This window comes from Gigantopelta aegis, chromosome 4 (genome assembly GCF_016097555.1).
Source record: "Gigantopelta aegis isolate Gae_Host chromosome 4, Gae_host_genome, whole genome shotgun sequence".
Taxonomy (NCBI): domain Eukaryota; kingdom Metazoa; phylum Mollusca; class Gastropoda; order Neomphalida; family Peltospiridae; genus Gigantopelta; species Gigantopelta aegis.
Genome location: NC_054702.1, coordinates 13,262,907 through 13,287,346, shown reverse-complemented (window position 1 = coordinate 13,287,346; position 24,440 = coordinate 13,262,907). Strand labels below are relative to the sequence as shown.

General features: G+C 37.4%; 3 protein-coding genes across 3 annotated transcripts in view; 1 reads left to right on the top strand and 2 right to left on the bottom strand.

Annotated features, from left to right (window-relative positions):
- The window catches only part of LOC121372710 (anti-sigma-I factor RsgI6-like), a 7,620-nt gene extending 6,763 nt beyond the window's left edge, over nt 1-857 (bottom strand). Inside the window, exon 1 of the mRNA XM_041499185.1 lies at nt 851-857. The gene's annotated coding sequence lies outside the window, so the exon portion shown is untranslated. The remainder of the gene's footprint in view (nt 1-850) is intronic.
- Nucleotides 836-4,897, bottom strand: LOC121369691 (endo-1,4-beta-xylanase 2-like). Its single transcript, XM_041494743.1, has 5 exons — nt 4,731-4,897; nt 3,892-4,037; nt 2,542-2,640; nt 1,725-1,881; nt 836-896 (listed from the first exon to the last, which is right to left on the bottom strand). The coding sequence occupies exons 1-5, from the start codon at nt 4,895-4,897 to the stop codon at nt 836-838; spliced, it is 630 nt and encodes a 209-aa protein (XP_041350677.1).
- LOC121369690 (endo-1,4-beta-xylanase 1-like) lies at nt 4,896-24,440 on the top strand. The gene is given in 11 exon segments (XM_041494742.1): nt 4,896-4,931; nt 6,575-6,610; nt 7,924-8,039; nt 10,068-10,213; nt 14,119-14,275; nt 18,469-18,606; nt 19,141-19,312; nt 20,654-20,764; nt 21,207-21,425; nt 22,024-22,228; nt 24,364-24,440. Coding segments are annotated over 11 exon segments (1,413 nt in total).

The following is a 24,440-nucleotide window of genomic DNA, read 5'->3' as shown; positions in this document are numbered from 1 at the left end:
ATGAGGTCACCAGGAAGACATAATTAGGGCATCAGAAAAACACGATGAGGGCATCAGCAAGACATGACGAGGGCATCAGGAAGACATGATGACAGCATCAGAAAGCCATGATGAGGGCATCAGAAAGACATGATGAGGTCACCAGGAAAACATAATTAGGGCATCAGAAAAACACGATGAGGGCATCAGCAAGACATGACGAGGGCATCAGGAAGACATGACGAGGGCATCAGAAAGACATGATAACAGCATCAGAAAGCCATGATGAGGGCATCAGAAAGACATAATGACAGCATCAAAAAGACATGATGAGGGCATCAGAAAGACACGATGAGGGTATCAGCAAGACATAACAAGGGCATCAGCAAGACATGATTAGAGCATAAGAAAGACATGATGAGAGCATCAGAAAGACATGATGAGGGTATCAGAAAGACACGATAAGAGCATCAGAAAGAAATGATAGGGCATCAGAAAAACACGAGGGCATCAGAAAGACATACCGAGAGCATCAGAAAGATACGATAAGGGCATCAGACATACATAGTGATGGCAACAGAAAGATATAACAAGGGCACCAGAAAGACATAATGAGGGCATCAGAAAGACATAATGAGGGCAGAGAAACGACACGAGGAGGGCGAAGAGTTTAAAATTTGTTTTGTTTAACGACACACTTAGAGCTTATTGATTAATTTGCTTATAACCATGGAATTTTTCACATAACGAACTATGGATATAGCTTCAGACCTTGTCTCGATTTTACAAACCAATAATTTAAATTAAATTTTTCCACAACGCCAAACCATTACAATTTAAAAATGTATGTAGTTTACTAGATCAGTCTTACTTCAACTACCACTTGATTCAAATCCACGGGTCCATTCGTGTGAACACTGTAACAAAAACAAATATATACTGTATATACACCTGCTCAAAAGGTTAAGCACCACCTATTGTTTTTAGAGACACGAGCAGACCATCTCGAGAACACCAATAATGTTTAACATTTTGTTCATGCATATCTGTTTGCAATAGATGAAAAGTACTGAAAGAAAGGATATGCTGTCGAACATGCCATGAATTTTATTAACAGTTGAATATGAAAATTAACATTTACAACTTACAACTATTACTCCTTAGCTGCTACCATTAAACGGTCTGGTGGTTAGAGACGTCATCTGTAAATGCCACCCAACATCGCAATACGGCCCTGAGTCTGTATCGCGTATCCTGTACCTAGACGACGGTTTGGATACGCCTCATGCTGGACACCAGTCGATGAATGCCCAGACGCTGTATTCTTTGCCATTCCTCGTAATGTGCCCGAGACGTGTACTACATTTCAAAGAGCTTTTCCTAACTTAAACAAATAATATGTACTGGTTCCATGTAAAATATGATTCAACTAGTCATGCGTGTTTGTTAATATAAATTCAAGACATAACCTTCCCGTCATCTTTGTGCCGCTTCGTTTTGCATAATTTTCACATAAATAAATATTTGAATATAGATGGATAGATAGACAAATATATAGATAGATAGATAAACAGATAGACAGACATATTTGTGGATTTATGGATGAATGAATAGTCGTTTTGACTGATGGACAGACAGACAGATATACACACAACATCAGATAAATAGATAGATATATACATAGATACATATACTTATCCAAACATTAACTGATATATAATTATTGTTTTACATCAATGACTTACTTAATTACAATGCTGCTCTTCCTGAACTTGTTGATATTTGAATCCGACGCATGACGCCAGCTCAGATCCGTGGCAATTGGTGTAACAGAGAATTCGTCCACGATAAAGTCAACACCTGGTTTTGGCCCTTCAACGTAAACCAGTGACTCCTTGATTTCTGTAATAAACCATATTATGTTTTACTAGACTGTGCTATAATACGGGCTCTAATTAAAAAAAGATAGATTTGATGCTAACCCAACAATCCATAATAATGTGAAGGCAGACCTTAGGTACTTAACAGTTTAAGACTTTCAGCGTAGTGGCAGAGACATTGAGACAAATGCATGTCATCTAGAGAAGATCACATGGAAGGGGACATCACATATAATAATGATGCATGCACATTATTGTTTTAGATAAATGCTAAATCTTAAAACGTTTTGACCTGACCTCGTATAGTGTAGTAATTTGGGATAGTATTCAATACTATTGTATAGCAAAGTATGGCAGAGAATAGTATGGTATGGTATGGTATGGTAAGGTAAGGTATGGTTTGGTATGGTATGGTAGTGATATAAGTTTGTAGTGTAGTGTAGTGTAGTGTAGTGTAGTGTAGTGTAGTGAAACGTGGCGTAGTGTGTAATGGAGTGTAGTACAGTACAGTACAGTACAGTACAGTACAGTACAGTACAGTACAGTACAGTACAGTACAGTACAGTATAGGGCAGTGTAATGATTATACACGCAGAAATACACTCTCTTGCGCGCGCTGTTTTCCCACTCGTCCTGATATGCGCTACTGTATATCAATATAGTTTTAACAAGATATGTTTACGTTTGCTTGGAGCGTGAATATCTCCCATCAGATGAATCCAGCCGTCTGATTTCCGTGCAACTGGCTCATTAGCAACATGTACCCAATCCTTGGTTCCATCTGTAATACGAACATAAATAAAGTTAACTTGCAAAGACTCACAGTAGAATACACGACCACAATCGATAAATCTGAACAACAAATGATCAGGGGCGTATCTCCGCACAATGCAGAATCGAATAGGCAATAGTGGATGATTCCATGAATCTCTGTCTAGTTCCTCGTCTATAGGAGGACAGTCACTCCCGAAGAGATCATTTACTGGAGATTTTATCACTCTTGCATCGCCACAAAGAGGACTGCCACTCTTAGCCTAGTTTATTAAATCAAATCTAGCTCCGAACAAAGCCCATTAGAATCACTGTCATAACAGTGGTGATATCAGATGCTCGCGAAAGATGAAAATATCATGCTTCACTATGTCTATGAGGGGTCGTATGGCGTTGTCCATCCATCCGTCCGTCTAACATTTCTTGTCCAGACAATATATTGATGCATGCAGGACATTCAAACCTCACATGCAGGGACAACTTGTGATGGGGTTTTGTCGCATACCATTACTAAAGAAAAGGTAACAACATCACTAGAGCACATTGATTAATTAATCATCGACTACTGGATGTCATATATTAGGCAATCTTGACACATAGTCATAAGAGGAAACTACATTTTTCTTAATGCAGCAAAGGATCTTTTATATATACATTCCCACAGGAAAACACTATACCATTACTAGATCACTGTGGCATAACTTTCATGGTTTAATGCACCTTATGCACCCCCGAAAAAAAAGAAAAAAAAAAGAAAGAAAGAGAGAAAAAACCAAAAAAAATAAATAAAAATAAATAAACAATCAAAGCAAAACCAAAAATTATAACCCCAGATTGCAATGTTAAAGAATTCTAAACAATTAAAACTAGTGGACTACTCTCACTCCCGAGGACATCCAATAGCCGATGATTAATAAATCAATGCGCTCCGGTAGTGTCGTTAAACAAAACAAAAATTAACAGCGAAAGTATTTCAAGGAACAACACGTCACAGCGAGGACAAAACCTAAATCAAATAAAACAACACCCCCCCCCCCCCATCAAAAAAACCAATCTTCAACCCCTACAAACAATGCCCACAAACAACTACCCCCAAAACAAAAACCCAACAACAAAGAAACAACAACAAAAAACCCAAACAAAACGAAACCCAACAACAACACCCCACCCCCCCTCCCCCGCACCCCCCCAGATAGATTTTTCTAAATAATTAACCATTAATACTGTATCAAATCTAGTGTCTTTAATATGCAAAAAATACCAAAAAACGTAAACGCCACAGTTATCTGTAAGTTCTGTCGGAGTTCACCAGCATGATCGTTCAGCAAGCGCACATAAGCCGAAACTTTGTAACTCCGTCCAGACTGAAGGTTTATAAACTGTCCTGGTCCTTGGTAGTCATTTGTCCTAAAATACAGGAACAGACATTCAAACCAATAACTGATTTGTGTTATGTCATATACAACATTGTGTTAACGCTTACTGCATAAGGATAATCAGACTAACACCAGGTCGAGATTGCCGATTTCTCATAGAAGTAACCAGGCCATTTGATAAAATAATTTAATTCTTGTAAACATTCCACATTTGGAACAGCATGAACACAATGACAAAACAGTTTCAATCAATCATTACAAAAAGTAATTTCATCAAATTTAAGTATTATTATATATCATAATATTACAATCGACTCACTGAGGAGCGGGACGTAATCCAGTGGTAAAGTACTCGCTCAATGCGCGGTCGGTTTGGGATCGATCCCCGTCGGTGGGCCCATTCGGCTATTTCTCGTTCCAGCCAGTGTACCACGACTGGTATATCAAAGGCCGTGGTATGTACTACCCTGACTGTAGGATGGTGCATATAAAAGATCCCTTGCTACTAATGGGAAAATGTAGCGGGTTTCCTCTCTAAGACTATAAGTCAAAATTACCAAATGTTTGACATCCAAAAGCCGATGATTAACAAATCAATGTGCTCTAATGGTGTCGTTAAACAAAACAACCTTTTTGGTTCCTCTGTTCATTTGCGCAAATATAATTACTCTTCGATATGAGGTATGCTGCAGTGTTAGAAGAAACAAAATGTCTGAAACATTACCTTCCAGAGGTTTGTATAGCATGAGATCCACTGTGACGTGTACTCGTCACGTGACACTGGAATCCCCAGCAGTTCCAGTAATTGATTGTTTCCATGCCGCTGTTCTGCACGAGCTCTTGGCCCCACACGAGTGACACCAGACAAGTCAGAGTCACACACCACAACATGGCTTATGTTTACCACAAAAAAACCACTCTAAGTGTACGCGGTTATCTTACCAGAGTTTTTATAGATTCGTCCCAATATATGCTGTACAGACACTCTTGTCCTTGAGAAATATCTTATCTATAAAGGTCGGACAGATAAATGTTAACCGTAGATGACTTGTTCAAACGAGTCACACACACACACACACACACACACACACACACACACACACACACACACACTCTCTCTCTCTCTCTCACACACACACACACACAGAAACACACGCAGAGAGAGAGACAGAGAGAGAGAGAGAGAGAGAGAGAGAGAGAGAGAGAGAGAGAGAGAGAGAGAGAGAGAGAGAGAGGGAGGGAGGAAAATAAAATAAACTAATGCATTAAAAGTGTTCTGCGACTAATGTTTGTAAAGGGTTACTTTAGAAGTGAAAGAATTATACTCACTATTTAAAAAATTATGTCAACAAAGAATAAACGACCTAACTGACGTACAACATATTTTAAGATATAAAAATAAAAAGATCACATTACTACCATATATTTAGTACTGACAAAGTCATTGGTTAAAAACATCGTCCATTGATATTGTAGGTTACACCAATACCACGATAATTTCTTATAGTAAGTATGAGTTTTATTTCCCAGTTATGAGATCCCGATGGGGTATTAATACGCGTTAATTTACTTACCAGTAACACAAAAAAAATACCCCCACCACCACAAAATGTTAACATTGCGTAACAGAAGCCTCACTTACCAATATTACCAATTTTTCATTAGCATGATCACAGAACTGACAGTAAAAGGATAAATTTTGAGGGTGTGTAACCACTGACTCACTGTCTCACAGGATAGTTGGTTGTGATCACGATATATTGTTCTAAAGCCCTCTGTAGTTTGACTGCCACTTGTAAAGTACACATCCCACTGCCCCTTTCCTTTCTGTTCTTTGAATGCCATCCCATTTCTTCACGATCTGGAACTCCTCCTATCTTGCAACTTCTTTCGCTGTCCTCCTCCACATCCCAGTCCTTGTCTCTCCAACCGCGACAGGTGCATGTCTCTTGTGGCTATCTGTGCCACACACCTGCCATTCCCCATTTGCCTTTTGCTGTGGGCTTAGTCAGTAGTTACTTCTGGCATTGTTAATAGGCACTTGTAACCACCTACTATGTACCCCTACTACCGGCGGTCATTAGTGCCGTATTCCAAAATGCTTTGCTATTCCCTACCCATGCGCGTGCTGTAACCTCACCGTGGTGCAGGGATGTAATATTCTCTTTGAGAATGGCCAATACAGCACAAATTGAAATTTTGAGTTAAAGTCAGTATCTATCTGTGATATTTGTATTTTTGCACAGTACTTTACACTGTTTTTATTTAAATCTTGAATTTTTATATTGATGTTGATCATCACCTTATTTGTTTGCATTACCATAGTTTGACACCCAATAGCCGATGTAATTTTCGTGCTGGGGTGTCGTTAAACATTAATTCATTCATTCATTCATTGCTATTCTCTAAGAGTAGCCAATATGGCGACATCAAGTTTCGCCACTCACTATCTAAAACAGGTGTCCAAACAATAACTATAGTGTTGTGTTATGACACCAAACAGTCCTACTTTTAAATGTGCTGGGATGGCACTAATGATTGTTATTTTCCTTTACACACAGGTAAAAGGTTTACCAATCGTTTGAAGTAACAGCATTGGAAAACGTCTGCTTGGTCTCAAATGACCTTGAATGAGCTTGTTACGATGCTTAGATTGATAAGACTGTGTAGATTACAACACCGTCGTCTGTTTACAATACAGTAGTACTTCTAACTATAGTATTTAACCAGGTACACAAACACGAACTTACGAAGCCTGTGCTTAACCATTGTAAATGTATGTAGTTACACGCGTGTAAGTCTAAAACAGGCTTTGTACATTCAGCCTAATGTTTTTGACTATAGGTACTTAACCAAGAACACACACAATGTTAAATGAATAATTTAATTTTCAATTTTTTTTCACAAATCAGTTACAGTTATTAAAACTGTTTACATGTTTGGAAGATACGGATATTGATATGTCATCAGAAATAAGCATCAACATCAGAGTCGTACGTAGCCTAAATTAACTAGGAAGAGACGAATAAATAGGTAAAATACTATTAGTAAAACATCACTATTACCTAAAATAACTAGGAAGAGACGAGTAAATATGTAAAATACTATTAGTAAAACATCACTATTACCTAAAATAACTAGGAAGAGACGAGTAAAGAGGTACAATAATATTAATATACACATGTCTATTGCCACATAGGTTACAGGTTACAGGTTTCGATTAGTAGCCATTTTTATTTTTTAAACTTTAATTTCCTTTTCCAATATTATTGGAATGCACCCCCCACCCCAGTCTGACCTATAATAACCATGAGTCCATCTATGATATAGACAACACCAAGAACACCATTTCACTTCCACTAACGACAAAACAAACACAATGTTAAAGGAGTAATTTAATTTTGGTTTTCTTTTCACAAATCAATTAAGATTATTGGAAATTTAGCTCAGTCGGTTAAGTGAGGTGCTTGCATCGCAATATCGAACCACCTCGGTGGATCCATTCAACTGATTGGGGTTTCTCTCGTTCCATGCAGTGTACCACAACTGGTCAAAGGCTGTGGTATATGCTTTCCTGCTGCGTTAGGAAAAATGTAACGGCTTTCCTCTGATGACTATCAGTCAGAATTACCAAATGTTTGACATCCAGTAGCCGATGATTAATTAATCAATGTGCTCCAGTGGTGTCGTTAAACAAAATAAACTTCAGAACTTATCAGTCGGATTTCTCTGTTTACATACATGTTTGGAAGATAAGGGTGTGTGCAGGGCATGTGTTCATGATAGGAAGGAACTATAAAAGGTTTCTGCAAATGTAACAATGCATATAGTAGAGTTGAATCTCGTGGGTCAGCTAAACGTCAACTATGTTGTGGTCTGTGACTCTGACTTGTCTGCTTTCCCTCGTGTGGGGCCAGGAGCTCGTGCAGAACGCTGACATGGAGAACTTGAACCACTGGGACTGTAATGGATTCACATGTCGCGTGACAACTACACATCACACTGGATCCCATGCTGTTGAAACCTCTGGAAGGTACGGTTTCTAATATTTTAAAAAGGATTGTCTACCCTTTCTTGTTTACGTTTACTTGTAGCTAACACCGTCAGATAATTGATTCTGAGGAGTAAATAAATTGACGAGCGTAAAAAGTGGGAAAAAGAGAAACACAATTAAATGCAGGTTGTAAGAAAGATGACTTTGTATTGCCCCAGATCAATGAGACAATGTCACGGATGGGGAGCCTTGGATCATTGACTTACAAAGTGTTTGTACATGTTCTGATATACATACATATCCATATCCATACACTCATACACAATTTATACATACATAAACATATTTTCACATATATACACAAATATTTTTAGTGATTTAAATGTACAAAATTATTTTGTTACTCGTGCCTATGTAAGTTTTGATCTGAGGAGAAAAGAAAGAAAGAAAGTAAATAAATAAATATTACGCGAGCGAAGAATGGCGAACATTACACACAAAATTAAATGCAGGTCGCCAGAAAAATGACTTCTTAATGCAAGCCAGTTTGTTGCATTAGACGATCTGAGAGAGTAATCAAGTGACTTTTAAAACAGACTTAGTTTGTACGTAAATGACTTCTTAATGCAAGCCAGTTTGTTGCATTAGACGATCTGAGAGAGTAATCAAGTGACTTTTAAAACCGACTTAGTTTGTACGTAAATGACTTCTTAATGCAAGCCAGTTTGTTGCATTAGACGATCTGAGAGAGTAATCAAGTGACTTTTAAAACCGACTTAGTTTGTACGTAAATGACTTCTTAATGCAAGCCAGTTTGTTGCATTAGACGATCTGAGAGAGTAATCAAGTGACTTTTAAAACCGACTTAGTTTGTACGTAAATGACTTCTTAATGCAAGCCAGTTTGTTGCATTAGACGATCTGAGAGAGTAATCAAGTGACTTTTAAAACCGACTTAGTTTGTACGTAAATGACTTCTTAATGCAAGCCAGTTTGTTGCATTAGACGATCTGAGAGAGTAATCAAGTGACTTTTAAAACAGACTTAGTTTGTACGTAAATGACTTCTTAATGCAAGCCAGTTTGTTGCATTAGACGATCTGAGAGAGTAATCAAGTGACTTTTAAAACCGACTTAGTTTGTACGTAAATGACTTCTTAATGCAAGCCAGTTTGTTGCATTAGACGATCTGAGAGAGTAATCAAGTGACTTTTAAAACAGACTTAGTTTGTACGTAAATGACTTCTTAATGCAAGCCAGTTTGTTGCATTAGACGATCTGAGAGAGTAATCAAGTGACTTTTAAAACAGACTTAGTTTGTACGTAAATGATTTAGAAGAATATTCAAGTGTCTTCCAAACCATAGACACATTTGATGTGATTTTGGGTAATATAAGAGACTAATCAAGTGACTTCTTAACACAGGACAATTTGTATTGGATGTGATGATTTAGAAGAATAATGAGGCTAATTTCTGAATAGATCAAGTCGTTTGGAATTAGTTAATTAAAAATAATAACTAAAATGACTTCGTAAAAGATAAGATTGTAATGAATTACACGATTTGGGAAAACAATCAAGTGCCTTCTTAAGGCAGATGGTTGTGTTAGTAAGGTGGACGGTTGAGCAAGTTCCCCTGTACTTGTGAACTGAAACATATTTTAAAATGTGGGATCCATTCCGCTTGGAGAACCTTTATTGTTTGTTTCTATCCCAGTCAGTGCCCACAGTTTACATGTATCACAGTCATGGTTTGAGCTTTTCTGCCGGCAGCTATACGGCCTCTTTTGTCTATTTACACCGTATATAAGATATCAAAATAGCCTTATTTTTAAAATGAGATGACGTGTTACACAAAACTCCCTTTAGTTTGCTTTCCCTTTTGTGTGTCGTTAAATATTCATTCGTTCATTCCCTTTTGTAAATTGAGTCTTTCCATAGTACTGTCACTTCCTCTTGGAATCACTGGTAAATTCATTTATACAATAAGTAAAATACTAAGTATGATAACACAATTTAAAAATAAAACCAACATATCAAGTTGCACATATATTATTGTTCTCGAACAGGACAAGACACTATCAAGGACCACGCCAGGTTATTCATCTTTCCCCAGAACGGAATTACAAATTTTCTGCTTACGTCCGTTTACTGAACGACCATCCGGGCGAGATCAAACAGACCTTAGAGATCACTGTGGAGCTGACATTTCCTGGTATCTTGTAGCTTATGATACTAGTACTAGTTACATTTCCATGAGGGTGGGGTGTGTGTGTGTGTGTGTGTGTGTGTGTGTGTGTGTGTGTGTGTGTGTGTATGTGTGTGTGTGTGTGTGTGTGTGTGTGTTTAAGTGTGAGTGTGAGTGTGAGTGAGAGTGACTGTCTGTGTGTGTGTGTGTGTGTGTTGTGTGTGTGTGTGTGTGTGTGTGTGTGTGTGTGGAGGTCCGCACGTAACATAATGTTTTACATGGTTTCAGTTAAATACTACTACATTGTGTGTACTTGTCTTCATCTAACGCTTGCTACCGTTTTGCAAATATTTTAAAGGGATATTCCTGAGTTTGCTGCAATGTTTAAGATGTTATCGGCTAACAGAGACTTTTTTAACGATTGTAATTACATATCAAATATATTTTTCTGCATAAGATTCTGTGACTGTATATTAAACGTGTTTCTGAACGTTCTAATATTTGTATTAGGTTAAATTTCATTTTATTTCCTAAAATATTTTTTAGACAAAATCCAGTTTGGGCTTCTTACAAATATTAAGACGACCAGAAACACATTGAATATACAGACACTGATATTCTAAACAAGAAAATATATTTACTATATAAGTTTAATCGTAGAAATATTTTATCAGTCGGAAACATCTTACAATGGAGCAAACTCATGAATGTCCCTTTAAAGAACTAGAGTTAACTACACCCTAGATTTATAGCTACGAAGCCATTATTGACTTGTATAAAACATTTATTGATGACTAGTAGCTGTATTGTCGTGCGACTCTGCTTTCATAGTTAATCATTCAAATGATTAGGTGTAAATGGAGAGAAAAAATATATAGCGTGACTATGAATCGGAACGACAAAACCGTTATCCACGAACAATACTGTATCTCTGTACAGCACAGACTCGAATCTGTATTTGACAGAGTAATGATTGGTTACATGAATATCTATCTAGTACCTTGTCTATAGACCACTCCTCTACCAGACAATACATACTTCCTGCACCACCAAAAAGAACCGAACTTTATTTACTCTCAGGCCACTGCTAGACTAGGTTACTAAATCAAAACTAGCACAAGGCAGTAATAAACATGGCTCTGATGACATGCACTCATGAATTACTGTTAAAACAGGTGTTCGCGAAAGATGAGTACATCAGAGTCACCCGTATTATTAATAACACGCGATATAACGACCAATACCTTAATACAAATGATATATAAGTTGTTAAATGTTTAGATTGTCGCAAACATAGAAAGTCAAAACTCGGTCACTATACTCTATAATTACAAACTTTAAAAACATATTTTATCGATGACTATATATATATATATATATATATATATATATATATATATATGTGTGTGTGTGTGTGTGTGTGTGTGTGTGTGTGTGTGTGTGTGTGCGCGCGCGCGCGCGCGTGCGTGTGTGTGTACCTCCGCGCTCTTTTATTGGCTAATGTTTTATAATGTTATATCCACATTTATTAATTCATAGGTTAACTTCCCCTGCGCGTGCTGTAACCTCACCGTGGTGCAGGGGTGTAACATTCTCTTTGAGAATGGCCAATACAGAACAAATTGAAGTTTAGAGTAAAATTCAGTATCCGTAAAATTCTGTGATATTTGTATTTGTATTTTTGCACAGTTCTTTACACTGTTTTTTTTAAATCTTGAACTTTTATATTGATGTTGATCATCACTTTATTTATTTGCATTACCATAGTTTGACACCCAATAGCCGATGTATTTTTCGTGCTGGGGTGTCGTTAAACATTCATTCATTCATTCATTCATTCATTCATAGGTTAACTAGTTTACTAGTATCTACAATAGTCCTTTATTACATTTACGTGTTCTGCTTAAATATATTGTTAATTTTATACAGTTCTTTACGCTGTTTATATTTCGTGCTGGGAGTGTTGTTATATATTCGTTCATTCATTCATGCATTCATTCATCAATTCATTCATTCGTTCATTCATTAGTTCGTTGATTAGTACATTAATTAGTTCGTTCTTTCATTCGTTCACTGTACTATATTTCCATGTCACAGACGGAACAGAGGGTTACAAACAGGCTGCGATAGAGCCAGTAGCACGGAAATCAAATGGTTGGATTCGTCTGCAAGGAGATTATCATGTTCCTAACAGACGTAAACATATTTTAACAAAATTAATAATTGTATATCCAGTGTGGCTTTGTTTGTGTGTGTTTGTGTGTATGTGTGTATGTGTATGTGTATGTGTATGTGTGTGTGTGTATGTGTGGGTATGTGTGTGTGTGTGTATTTGTGTGTGTGTGTGTGTGTGTGTGTGTGTGTATGTCTGTCTGTATTTGTGTGTATGTGTGTGTTTGTGTGTTTGTGTATTTGTGTGTGTGTATGTGTGTGTATGTATGTGTGTGTATGTGTGTGTATGTGTGCGTGTGCGCATATCTGTGTATGTGTATGTGTGTGTGTATGTGTGTTTGTATGTGTGTATGTATGTGTGTGTGTCTGTGTGCGTGTATGTGTGTGCGTGTGTGTGTATTTGTGTGTGTGTACGCGTGTGTTTGTGCATGTGCGTGTGTATGTACGTGTGTGTTTGTGTGTGCGTATGTGTGTGTGTATGTTTGTGTGTGTATGTGTATGTGTGTGTATGTGTGTGCGTGTGTGTGTATGCGTGTATGTGTGTGTATATGTGTGTGTATGTGTGTGTATGTGTGTGCGTGTGTTTGTGTGTGTATGTGTGTATGTATGTGTGTGTGTGTGTTTGTGTGTGTATGTATGTATGTGTTTGTGTGTGTGTATGTGTATGTGTGTATGTGTGTTTGTGTATGTTTGTGTGTGTATGTGTGTGTATGTATGTATGTGTGTGTGTGCGTATATGTGTGTGTATGTGTGTGTGTGTGTGTGTATGTGTGTACGTGTTTGTGCGTGTGTTTGTGTGTGTATGTGTGTGTGTGCGTGTGTGTGTGTGCGTGTGTGTGTATTTGTGTGTGTGTGCGCGCGTGTGTTTGTGCATGTGCGTGTGCATGTGTCTGTGCGTGTGTGTTTGTGTGTGCGTATGTGTGTGTGTTTGTGTATGTTTGTGTGTGTATGTGTATGTGTGTGTATGTGTGTGTGTATGTGTGTGTATGTGTGTGTGTGTGTATGTGTGGGTGTGCGTGTGTTTGTGCATGTGTTTGTGCATGTGCGTGTGTCTGTGCGTGCGTGTGTGTTTGTGTGTGCGTATGTGTGTGCGTATGTGTGTGTGTGTGTGTGTGTGTATATTTGTTTGTGTGTTTGTATGTGTTTGTGTGTTTGTGTTTGTGTGTGTGTGTTTGTGTGAGAGCACGCGCATCTATATATGTCTGTTAGTCTATCTATCTATTTATCCATCTCTGTCCAATTGGCTGTCTATCTGTCTAGTTATCTATATCGAAGTGTTGCTTATAGAAGACGTATGCATATTTGATATAAGCTATTAGTTCACAGGTAACATGTACAATGCTACTATTCATAGCTTTATAAATACACACTGTGTAATAAACTATACAGGATTGAAATTTGAAAGACAAACATGCACACGATGCACATGGTTATTGTTATCATTATAAGGTAGCAGAAATCATACATAACCATGTGTAATTTATAAACAAGATCGCCTTGATAAAATGGTGAAAGTTTCAGAGATTGTACAATCTTTGAAGCAAAACCGCTGACCCTAGGTTCTAGGTTGTAAAACATTTCGGGATGATTGCTTCACAACTACAGTTATTACTTGAGGTACCAATGATGACCAATCATTAGCAGTTATACCTTTAATTGTTTTGTGAAAAATACACATTTATGAAATTTGTGACATTGGATTAAAGGAATTAATATGTTATATGTTATGGTATGTTACGTTGTGTTAATATTTATTCCAGAATTCAAACAGGCAATGATGTTCTTTGAAGGACCAAAACCAGATGTTAACTTCATTGTTGACGATGTTTCTGTTACCCCAATTGCCTCAGATCCGAACTGGCGTCATGAGTCAGTTTCAAACATTAACAAGTTGAGAAAGAGCAACATTGTAATTAAGTAAGTCATTGGTTTAACAATTATTTACTTACATACATGCGTTTGTGTTAACCGGCTAATTGAATGAATCTATGAATGAATGAATGAATGAATGAATGAACGGATGATTGAACTTATCAATGAGTGGTTTCATCACTGTCGTTTTATCTATTGTAATGAAATATGTTTTTGGTTTTAAAATAATAATTACAAACCCATTTGTGTTTATTGCAATTACTTTTTGTCGGTTGTTATTATTTGTTTGACAATGTGTTTTTTTAGTGTCTAGCATAACGCATCATGTACAGGCTACACGTACTAGACGACCGCATAGTCACATTGAAAATCTAAGGTCAGACATGTTTGTCTTCAGTAGTCTTGAAGCACAGGTCAAACGACTGACCGACAGACTGACAAGATATCTGACTGAAGAACTGGCTGTCAGGCAGACTGACTTGGTCACTGGCTGTTTTACAAGGAAGCAGTATTGTTGAAATTATTTAATTAAGGCTGTTAGTAATTTAGTACATCTGCGGTCTATATAATATAGTTGTCTTTGTTATAGCGTTCACACACATGGGGACGTGGATTTGAATGAAGTGGAAATTGAAGTAAGACTGACATTGATATTATTTAAACCTTATTTAGAATGGGGTTTGTTTTAGAGCGCTAACCTGAAATGCGATGGGTCATTTTCAAATATAGTACAGAAATGCCAATATTACGATGTTGGCGTAGTTTCTACTAACTTTCATATACACTATTCTAAGGACAGGATAGCACCTTCCGTTAATACACCAGTCGTAGACTACTAACCGGAAAAGACAAACCTTACATAAATATCTCCGTTGTCGAGAAGCAGTTTTACGGGTCATTGCTCATCCATTGGAGAAATACAATAATTAACACAAATAATAGAATGTAAATTAAACATGGATATTATCAGTGTCATTATCAAAATCAGCTTAGTGATCTCGTTGTGCTGTTGGATTTACTTTGCAGATCAGACAGACGAAGAAATCGTTTCCTTTCGGTACTGTGATGACTACCACTATGGTGATGCCAGATACCAACATTTTATCAATCAGCATTTTAACTGGGCTGTAACACAGAACTGTCTCAAGTGGGACCTCATGGAAAATCCGAGGGTAAGAATGATTATTCTAAAAAGTTAAATTAAGCTTCAAGCAAACATGAAAGTTTTTTTTGTGATACGTAGAAAGGTAAAAAAACTAAACATGATCAGTATTCCGAAACGTGTTGCCCGAAATCATCTTTCCTCAACAATAAAGGTCGTATTCGAGCATGCACGCCTACGTGCGAAGCGGCTTGCCCTGGACACAAGCCTTAGTTTAAAGTTTTGTCTATCTCAGTCAATTCAGACACATATATATTAATTTGTGTCCGTTTTATATCTACTTGAGGTTCAAGAACGCAATCTTGGGCACGCACATTGGCTATCAGATTTGTCTTTGAAATTGATGATTAGATTGGGTTACTGGGATATGGGTTAGTGGTAGTTGGAGTATGCGACCTTTCACCTCTAGACTAAGTTGAGCACGCACTGTGGTATCCATCTGGTACTGGGATACGAAACTAGTACCTGTCAGACTTAAACGCAATCACTTAACCACTACATCTTTGAGATTGATGTCCTAGTAAGCTAAACAATGCAGTCCTATATATAAATAGTTAATCGCAACACTGATTTATTCCAGGGTCATATCGATTACGATAGAGCGCTTCGAGCAATTCGAAAACTTCGACAACACGGGTAAGATTTAAACTGTGCTAATTTACATTATTCTGGTATGTGCATAGTAATACAATTAAATCGTGTGGAAGCTGGTACTAGTTATTGTCAAGTTAAGGATACCTTGTTCACACTGTTCATTCCGAGTTACTAAATGTTGCACTTCTTGTAATATAGACTCATGGTCCAACTTGTTAAAACACTGTACAGGAAAATATTTCAAAACACATTCGTTACAATTTATACACAACAGACACATGTAGTTGTAAATAAAAAACTCTATTCTGATTCATACATATATCAACTATTATGTATATTGACATATAGATAAGCTTACTTTAAACATCATCACTATAAATATGCGATACATACATATATATCCTTATGGTCATATACCATACAATAAACAACAATATACTATACAAACTACTTTCTTGGGACTTGTATAGACTCATCTACTTTAACATATGATAGGGAACATAGCATAGTTCTTTGTCAGTTGTTTCATTAATGCTGATATGAAAAAAAGGTTGTTATGAAGAGCAAACTGATCTACAATTAGCCTTTTCTTATTTGTGTACTTTCCAGGGCTAACCCGAAATACATTGAATGGAGGAGATTTGAATGGACCTAAAGGAAAACCTTTACTACATTCGTTTGATATTAGATGACTTTCACTTACAATATCTGGTTGTTGTGTGGTAGTCAATATATTTTTTCACTCTAATACACATGTTGGAAAGCGAGAAACTAATGTGTCAAATCCATGTTTTCAGCCATTGCATAGCTGTGTAACGAATTCTTTGTTGGGATGATGTTGTAACTCATATTGCCATCTGTCATCATTGATAGGGCTTGAAGCAGATGGCAGTCATTCTGGCTTCGCTAGATAAGTGGCTGCACTGTGGGTCGCTTTTGTCACCTTACATTTTGAACACGTGTAGAAATGGGCATTCATGACAGGTACATTTCCCTTCATTAAAGTTATTGCACACTTCTTTCCGATTCACTGAAATCCTTGTTCTATCTTGTTTGTCTCTCCCCTCTTTGTTGAATTTGTTGTTCCTATACATGCCCATGTAGCTACTGTATTGAAAGCCAGAATTTAGTCTGCCACACTGGTTGGTAGCATGCGTTAAACTAGAGCAAAGTTCACAGGTTCCTGCCCTTCTTCCTGTTGTTACCAACCCATACAATCTCATGTCCATCAGTGACCAGTCTACTTTAGTATTATTTTGTCTCAAAGCTTCAGCACATTTAGAAGAATTTTTTTTATGTTAGTCATAGAACGCATTCCCATGGCTATTGTGTATGTTAATTATGATACCTTCATACAAATCCGTTTTGGCGTTGGGGAAAGGCATCACACATTTAGTCCAAAAGCCTTGCTTTAGAATTCCTTTAAGAGCTGACTGCAAGTTATGGTTTCCAGCCATTAGAGTTGATCCACTTGTTGCTTCTCGTGTTTTGCCATTTACTACTGTTTTTATCTGTTGAATCTGCTGTCGGAGTGACAACATTGTCTGCAAAATCAGATGTGCTGCCATATTGTTCAAGTCACTTGGCTGAAACAGACTTCTGTCAGTCTCTCTCTGTGTAGATGGTGGTATGGTATCTTCATGTACTGGAACACATTCCACCTCCTGCTGATAATCTACCTCTGTTGGAATACTTCCATCAACACCATCTTCTGGTGTCCCTGGCACATTACACTCTCTGTTCCTGTTCTGCTGGTAGAGTTGATTCAATGTAATTTTTTAAATATCCTGTAGTCCATTTTTTAGGATTGCAAAAATCATATGGTTTTTGGGGTCTAGAACGTGTTCATTTGATTGCTCTATCCAAGTTAAAATTGGCAAAACCTTTGAAATTTTAAAGTTCTTAGAATTAACAAAGTTCTGTAATTAGAGAGTTGTAAATGTCTTGATCAACAGTAGCTACAAGAACAATGCAACAAGAGCCTAGCACCAGCTCCCAGGGACCAAAAGATCATGTGACTATATTAGCCAATGAACTTGCACTATCAGCTTACACCCTGCCATATAAATGCATACCTGACCTCTATCTCTGGATGAGCACTCAGCTGCGGTTACATGCAGCTCCCGGCAGTGTATTGTTATCTCTAGCAGTGTACATGGGCTTGCCTATAGATATACATGTGTATATGTATAACTGTGCTTGCACTGACCATATGCGTAGCAAGCAGTTGGCCATTAAATCATGTTTGTATAAAACTGGTTTATAATTTTGTATAAACCCCGATGTTTCTCTACATTTCTGCGAGATATCGCTGCCTTCATCAGAGACAGTAATTCTCTACTTTGTTATGTTTATTATAATAAATATAAGAATTTCATGACGTCATAACTTTCTAGAGCTTCAGTTTGCTTTTCTATATATTATTTTTCGCATATAGAATACTCGTCATATAGTTTTACAAAAGTGTGTCTCTCTCTTGTAGAATCAAAGTACGAGCTCACAACATAGTTTGGTCAGTTTACTACTTTATTCAAGGCTGGGTGAAGGCGCTCTCTGGATACGATCTCAAGCAAGCCGTCCATGACAGAATTGCTGGCGTGGTCTCCAAAACCAAGGACCTGTAAGTAGCGTACCTTTCAGCACTTTTTAGCATTTCTCTGACATATTAGATTATTAGGCAAAACTTCAGGACGAGTCATGAATAAGTAATATGTTAATCTTTACTGAAAATATAGGCCTAAATAATGATATTAATTATTCGTTGAATTTAATGTCTATACAGCAAATAGGTACCCCTGCAGCATGTCTCCTGCACTTAGTTACCTTAGCTGGAATTGCTTTCCGAACCCTATCTTCATATAGGCTGTTGCCAGAAGTACTCAGTTTTATTATAATTTAAACTAAAAATAATGTCAAGAATGTAAAAAAACACACCTTAAATAACTGAAATCAGATCTTACTGGACGTTATATCCGTTGATGGATCTAACAAACTACAGTGTTAATGTATGTCCAGAGTATCGCTAATCACCCACTCAAAACAATTCTGAAATGTGGATAGTGATTTATACAGAATAAATAACTATTTATTTATCTTTATTTTATTTGTTACATATTATTATTAAAATAATTTTATCTCCGTATTTTATTTAAAGCGTGGAACACTGGGATGTGAACAACGAAAACCTTCACGGTTTCTACTTCCAAGACAAACTCCAGGACTTGGACTACAATCTGGACATATTCCGTCAAGCTCATCAGGCGGCACCAAACGTGAAGATGTTCTTAAACGACTTCAACGTGGTCGCTGGAGGCGCTATGACATCGGTAGGTGTTACTACCTCAGTATGACGTTGTTTTGTTTTTGGTTGTGATGGTGGTGTGCTACCTCAGTATGACGTTGTTGTTGATTATGATGGTGGTGTGCTACCTCAGTATGACGTTGTTGTTGATTATGATAGTGGTGTGCTACCTCAGTATGACGTTGTTGTTGATTATGATGGTGGTGTGCTACCTCAGTATGACGTTGTTGTTGATTGGTGGTGATGGCGTATGACGCGTTGGTGATAGTGTGTGACCTCTGATGACGTTGTTGTTGATTAACCTATTGTGAATGGCGATGGTGATGGTGAACTGAGCTGAACCTTATTTAATCTGTCGGTAATTCAGTGGTATATGAGGCAAATACAAATATAATTACATAAAAGATAAGATGACACATTCGTTATAATAATGATGTACGTCAGATTTCTAAATGTGTAAACAACCCCCCCCCCCCCAAAAAAAAACCACCAAAAAAAACAAAAAACAAAAAAACAACAACATTAATTTAAGCAATGGGCCTCACGAATATTCATCTACGGATTGTCTGTTATTTCTTTTACGTTCATCGGGGTATGAACAAAAAATCATCCGCAAACTGGGTGAATCGGCGAAGCCGTTCTCAGATAAGTTTTGATGATTTTTTTGTTTTTTTCATACCCAGATGAACGTAATAGAAATAACAGATAATACTTATAATTAACTTTGAAACATATAATAACTAATAATAACATTAAAACTTCAGTAGTGTGAATAAGAACCAGGCAAGCCTGGTGTGGGTTACTCTCTTAACATCTAGTCAAACAACTGAATTATTTAAAACTGACCAGCTCAGGTCAGATCAGGTCAAATCTCTTAATGTGCACATTCAGAGCAAGCTGTTGGAACACACACCTGTCATGGGCGCAGGTGTCGACTTATGCCGGTTCTTCTGTTCAGGACAGGAAAGTGTTTGGGGTGGACCGCCCACGCTGGCAAGTTCACAAGATCACCAGCAGCCCGAGCAGCACAGATTGATTCGAATATTGCTGTTACTACAACCGATAATTGTGGTAATCTAACACACAGATAGTTCAGAGTTAATTAATATTACTTGTAATAGATATACTTCATACCGACGACATAACAAACAGAAGCGAAAAAGTAAGAGGGAAGAGAAAAAGACAAACATATTATAATAATGACACTAATTACGTTTTTGTGTGTTGTTGTCGCTGGCTTGGTGATATGAGGGTGTTTTGTAGTTTAGATTATTATTAAAGAATAATTCTTACAATGAACCAATTGTTTGATGGGTTTATAAGTTTTGAACATGCAGGCCGATCACAATTTCCATCTGACTTCCAGGCGTATTTACGACAAGCTCAGAAGTTCAAACACGCAAATGTTGGGCTCTATGGGTTGGGAGTACAGTGTCATTTCGGACACGAGGAGATGCCAGATCCAGCACTTATCAAGGTAAATACTACTTTATAGAAACACCAGTCTTCCATTCAACAAAACATACACATTAGAGTCCTGACACGAGAAAGACACAATGCTAATGAAATTATTAGCATGTAATTCAATGACATTTCACTTTTGCATATAGTTCATATGGGCAATCATCCTTTGTTGACTCATTGGCTTACCTTACAGCCAGTGCTCCACGACTGGTTTAGAGTGATACGTATTACAATGTGTATTGAAAAGCTAAATTGAAATAATAGCCCATGTTGCAACTACAGGTTTCTTCTGTAGCCCGATATCACAATTGCCTTATTAACGCTGACAACCCTTAATGGCATTATTTTAAATTTATGATCATATCAAAGAACAAACATACACTGCTAGTAGCTTTTGAAAGGCTGACACAAATCTGACCATGTTTCACTGTATACTTTTAGTTTTTTCATTCCAGGAACATCTTGATACACTCGCCCAGGCCGGCCTTCCTATTTGGGTGACAGAGCTGGACGTTGACTTCAAGGACGAACACAGACGAGCAGACGCCTATGAAACGGCTTTCCGGGCATTCTATAGTCACCCTGCTGTGGAAGGCATCATGTTCTAGGGATTCTGGAGTGTCAATCATTATGGTGGAGAATCACGTTCTCTGGTCACCGGACACGAATATAGAGTAAGAAGGAACACAACAGCTAATACTTTCATTCCAAGGCTTCTTTTTCCTTTTCTCTATATGATCTGTCTTCAAAGAGTACAAGCATGTTTTCAAGTTACTAGTATTCCTTCCCATCAAACAAACCTCACCATCCATATCTCTATATTGGATACATGTTAGCCTATGTTTAAAATATTCGGGAGTCTTGTTTGAAAACAAAATCTTTCTTTGTAATCAAAAAGTCGTTCTTATGATGTATTCTGGCTAAATTGATGGGTTGTACATACAATGCAGTAGTAAAATGCTCGCCTAATGTCTAGTGGCTTATATATTTCCCATCCCAATTCTTTTTTGTCTCTCTCTTTTACTGTATACTTTTTTTTCGAAGTTTATTGTCCCCAGAAATGAAATTCTTCTTCTTTTTCTGCTTCTTCCTCTTCTTCTTCTTATGCTTATTACTAATAGGTCTGAATACTACAGATAACAAATCCCGCTATATTACTAACACATTTGAAAAACTATATTTGAGACCAGTTCTCTTGTGAGTGACATAAAACCCAGATGTTTTTGGTGTTTTTTAAATATAAGATATATTGAAATGTCTTTGTTTTGCCAGATCAACGCTGCTGGCCAGAGAGTGCTGGATCTGCTTGAGAAGGAGTGGATGACTCACGAGAGACACTCTCTGTCTCAGTCTGGAAAACACTTCACAGTGCACGGCTTCCACGGGCACTACGAGGTGCACGTCACGTACAGGGGACACGAAGTCACCGACCAGAGACAGACTTCACACTCGGCAAATCTCCACACACCGTCAACCTGTACGTCTCGCATTAGTCGCGTTGGCTATCAAATAAAAACTGTTATATGCATTGAACATCTTAATGTTAATTTTGTTTATTTAAATGTTTTCCCTTTATATATGCATACAACCATACATGCTGTTGTTAAAGGACACAACTAAAGCACATTGATTTGTTAATCATCGGCTATTGAATGTCAAACATTTGGTAATTTTGACATATAGTCGTGGTATACTGGCTGGAACAAGAAATAGCCCAAAGTGCTCTACCACGGGGCTACGACCCTCCCAGAGAGCACACATACATGGATGCATGCACGCAACCATGGATACATGCACGCAACCATGGATACATGCACAAATACATACACACATGCATGCGTATACATATACACACAGCCATGTATGCTTAAGTACATCTATGCATACATACATCTAATATGTGTATGTTGGTAGGTAGGTATACAGTGTGTGTGCATGCATGCTAGCTCGAGTGTCCTCTAACCATGCGTTTTGTATATGTTCTAACAGAAAATATAAACGGGTCATAGCTAGAATTCACCCGAACTTGTATGCATGCACACACTCCTACACACCTATTTAATTACCTACACACACACATACATACAGTGAAACCCCTCTAAACCGGACACCCTCGCGACCAAGTAAAATGTCCGGTTTAAGAGGTATCCGGTTTAGACAGGTTAAGTTCTGTACTGATTTAAAAAAAGGACCATGGGACATGTCTGGTTTTTAGGGAATTCTGGTTTATAGAGGGTCCGGTTTTGAGAGGTTTCACTGTATATATCTACCGTCCTACATGTATACAAACATGCACCTATATATATGCACACTGCTTACCTACCTACCTACATACCAATATCTAAAAAAAAAATGTTTTACTTGTTTTGTATATAACTGACGTTTTAAAGTCGCACACCCTAGTTTCAGCCCGCGAAAATTAATTATAATTCTGGTTAATCTACAAACCTGTAACACACTTAGATCACGTTTTTATAAATGGAGTGAAAAAGAAGGTTTTATATCGATATATACCATGGGAATCCCTATGACTCAATTACTTGAAATAATTTTGAAAGTTAGTATTCTGATGTCACCGGTAGATGTCGCTCAAAGCACAGAAATGCCTATGTCATGACAACTTTCCCAGAGTGCACACAGACTTGGGGTGCGTTCCTTTCACCTTTTCTGGGCATGTTCCAACTGTTCTGTCCTCTCCAGATATCGTGAGACTTATTGGTTTTAAGGGTTTGTAACGTTTTGTATTGAGATACTTACTTGTCTGAACTTTATTGTTAATAAAAATGTGCACGAACTGTGAAGAAAAACCTCACAAATGAACGACAAGGAAACGACAACAAATCGGATATTGATTGCGCGAACCGTGCACGAAAAAACAAACCGAACCAAAATGATAACGGTCACGTGGTATACCAACATCTGTGACGTTGAAATGGGAAGATCCCCTCGTGTGCTCAACGGTTTTTTCTCAGTGGCATGTGCGTTTTTAAGAAATACAAAAAAATGCATTTCGTGGTATTACAAACATCAGGATTACCAGGATTACCAAAAAATACTTCAGGAGAATGGAAATGTATATTCTAAATAATAAAATGTAAGTAAAGTGTAATTTTATTTGTGAAAAATGGGTTTAATAGCAAAAAACAACGGCGTAATGGTTAACAACTAGGGCATGTTCCTTTAAATTAAATACACGTGTACTTAAATAAAAGTCAGTCATGTATATAAGGCAATAAAATACAATGTTACTTTACACTGCACTATATATTCCCTCCTTATTGATGGCCCTTCATTTAATACGCTAAATTCGATATACAGCTAACACATTTTTGTACATCTTCGAAAATAAATAATTACACGCCAAGTATATTAAAACGTTTGCACAATCCTTCCATCAGGAATTGGATGTGTGAGCCATTGCATATTCTCCACACCTCATCCGTGCTGGTCGAGGTGTCTCTCTTTGAGAATATCGTGGGATCTGAACTTTCACTGCATTTTGTTTTAGAAATCAGAATTAGAATTTTAGAAATTAAGTAAAGATAAGCTGCCAAGAGGCACAATGTGCCAGTCTGACAATGGACCAAACAGCTCAACTTCTTATTTTTGCAGCAACTCTTATGTGGTTTGAAGATGCTTTCCCATCCTCTTTGTTATCTGAAATAAAAGCCCAGTTAGGGACTACATAG

Excerpts from the sequence above, each read along its gene's own strand:
- LOC121369691 (XM_041494743.1), bottom strand. The coding sequence starts at position 4,897 with ATGTTGTGGTGTGTGACTCTGACTTGTCTGGTGTCACTCGTGTGGGGC. Across the intron at positions 4,038-4,730 it reads GCTATACAAACCTCTGGAAG|GACAAATGACTACCAAGGAC; the intron begins GTAATGTTTCAG and ends CCTGTATTTTAG. Across the intron at positions 897-1,724 it reads AAGAGCAGCATTGTAATTAA|TGTTCACACGAATGGACCCG; the intron begins GTAAGTCATTGA and ends TTTTTGTTACAG.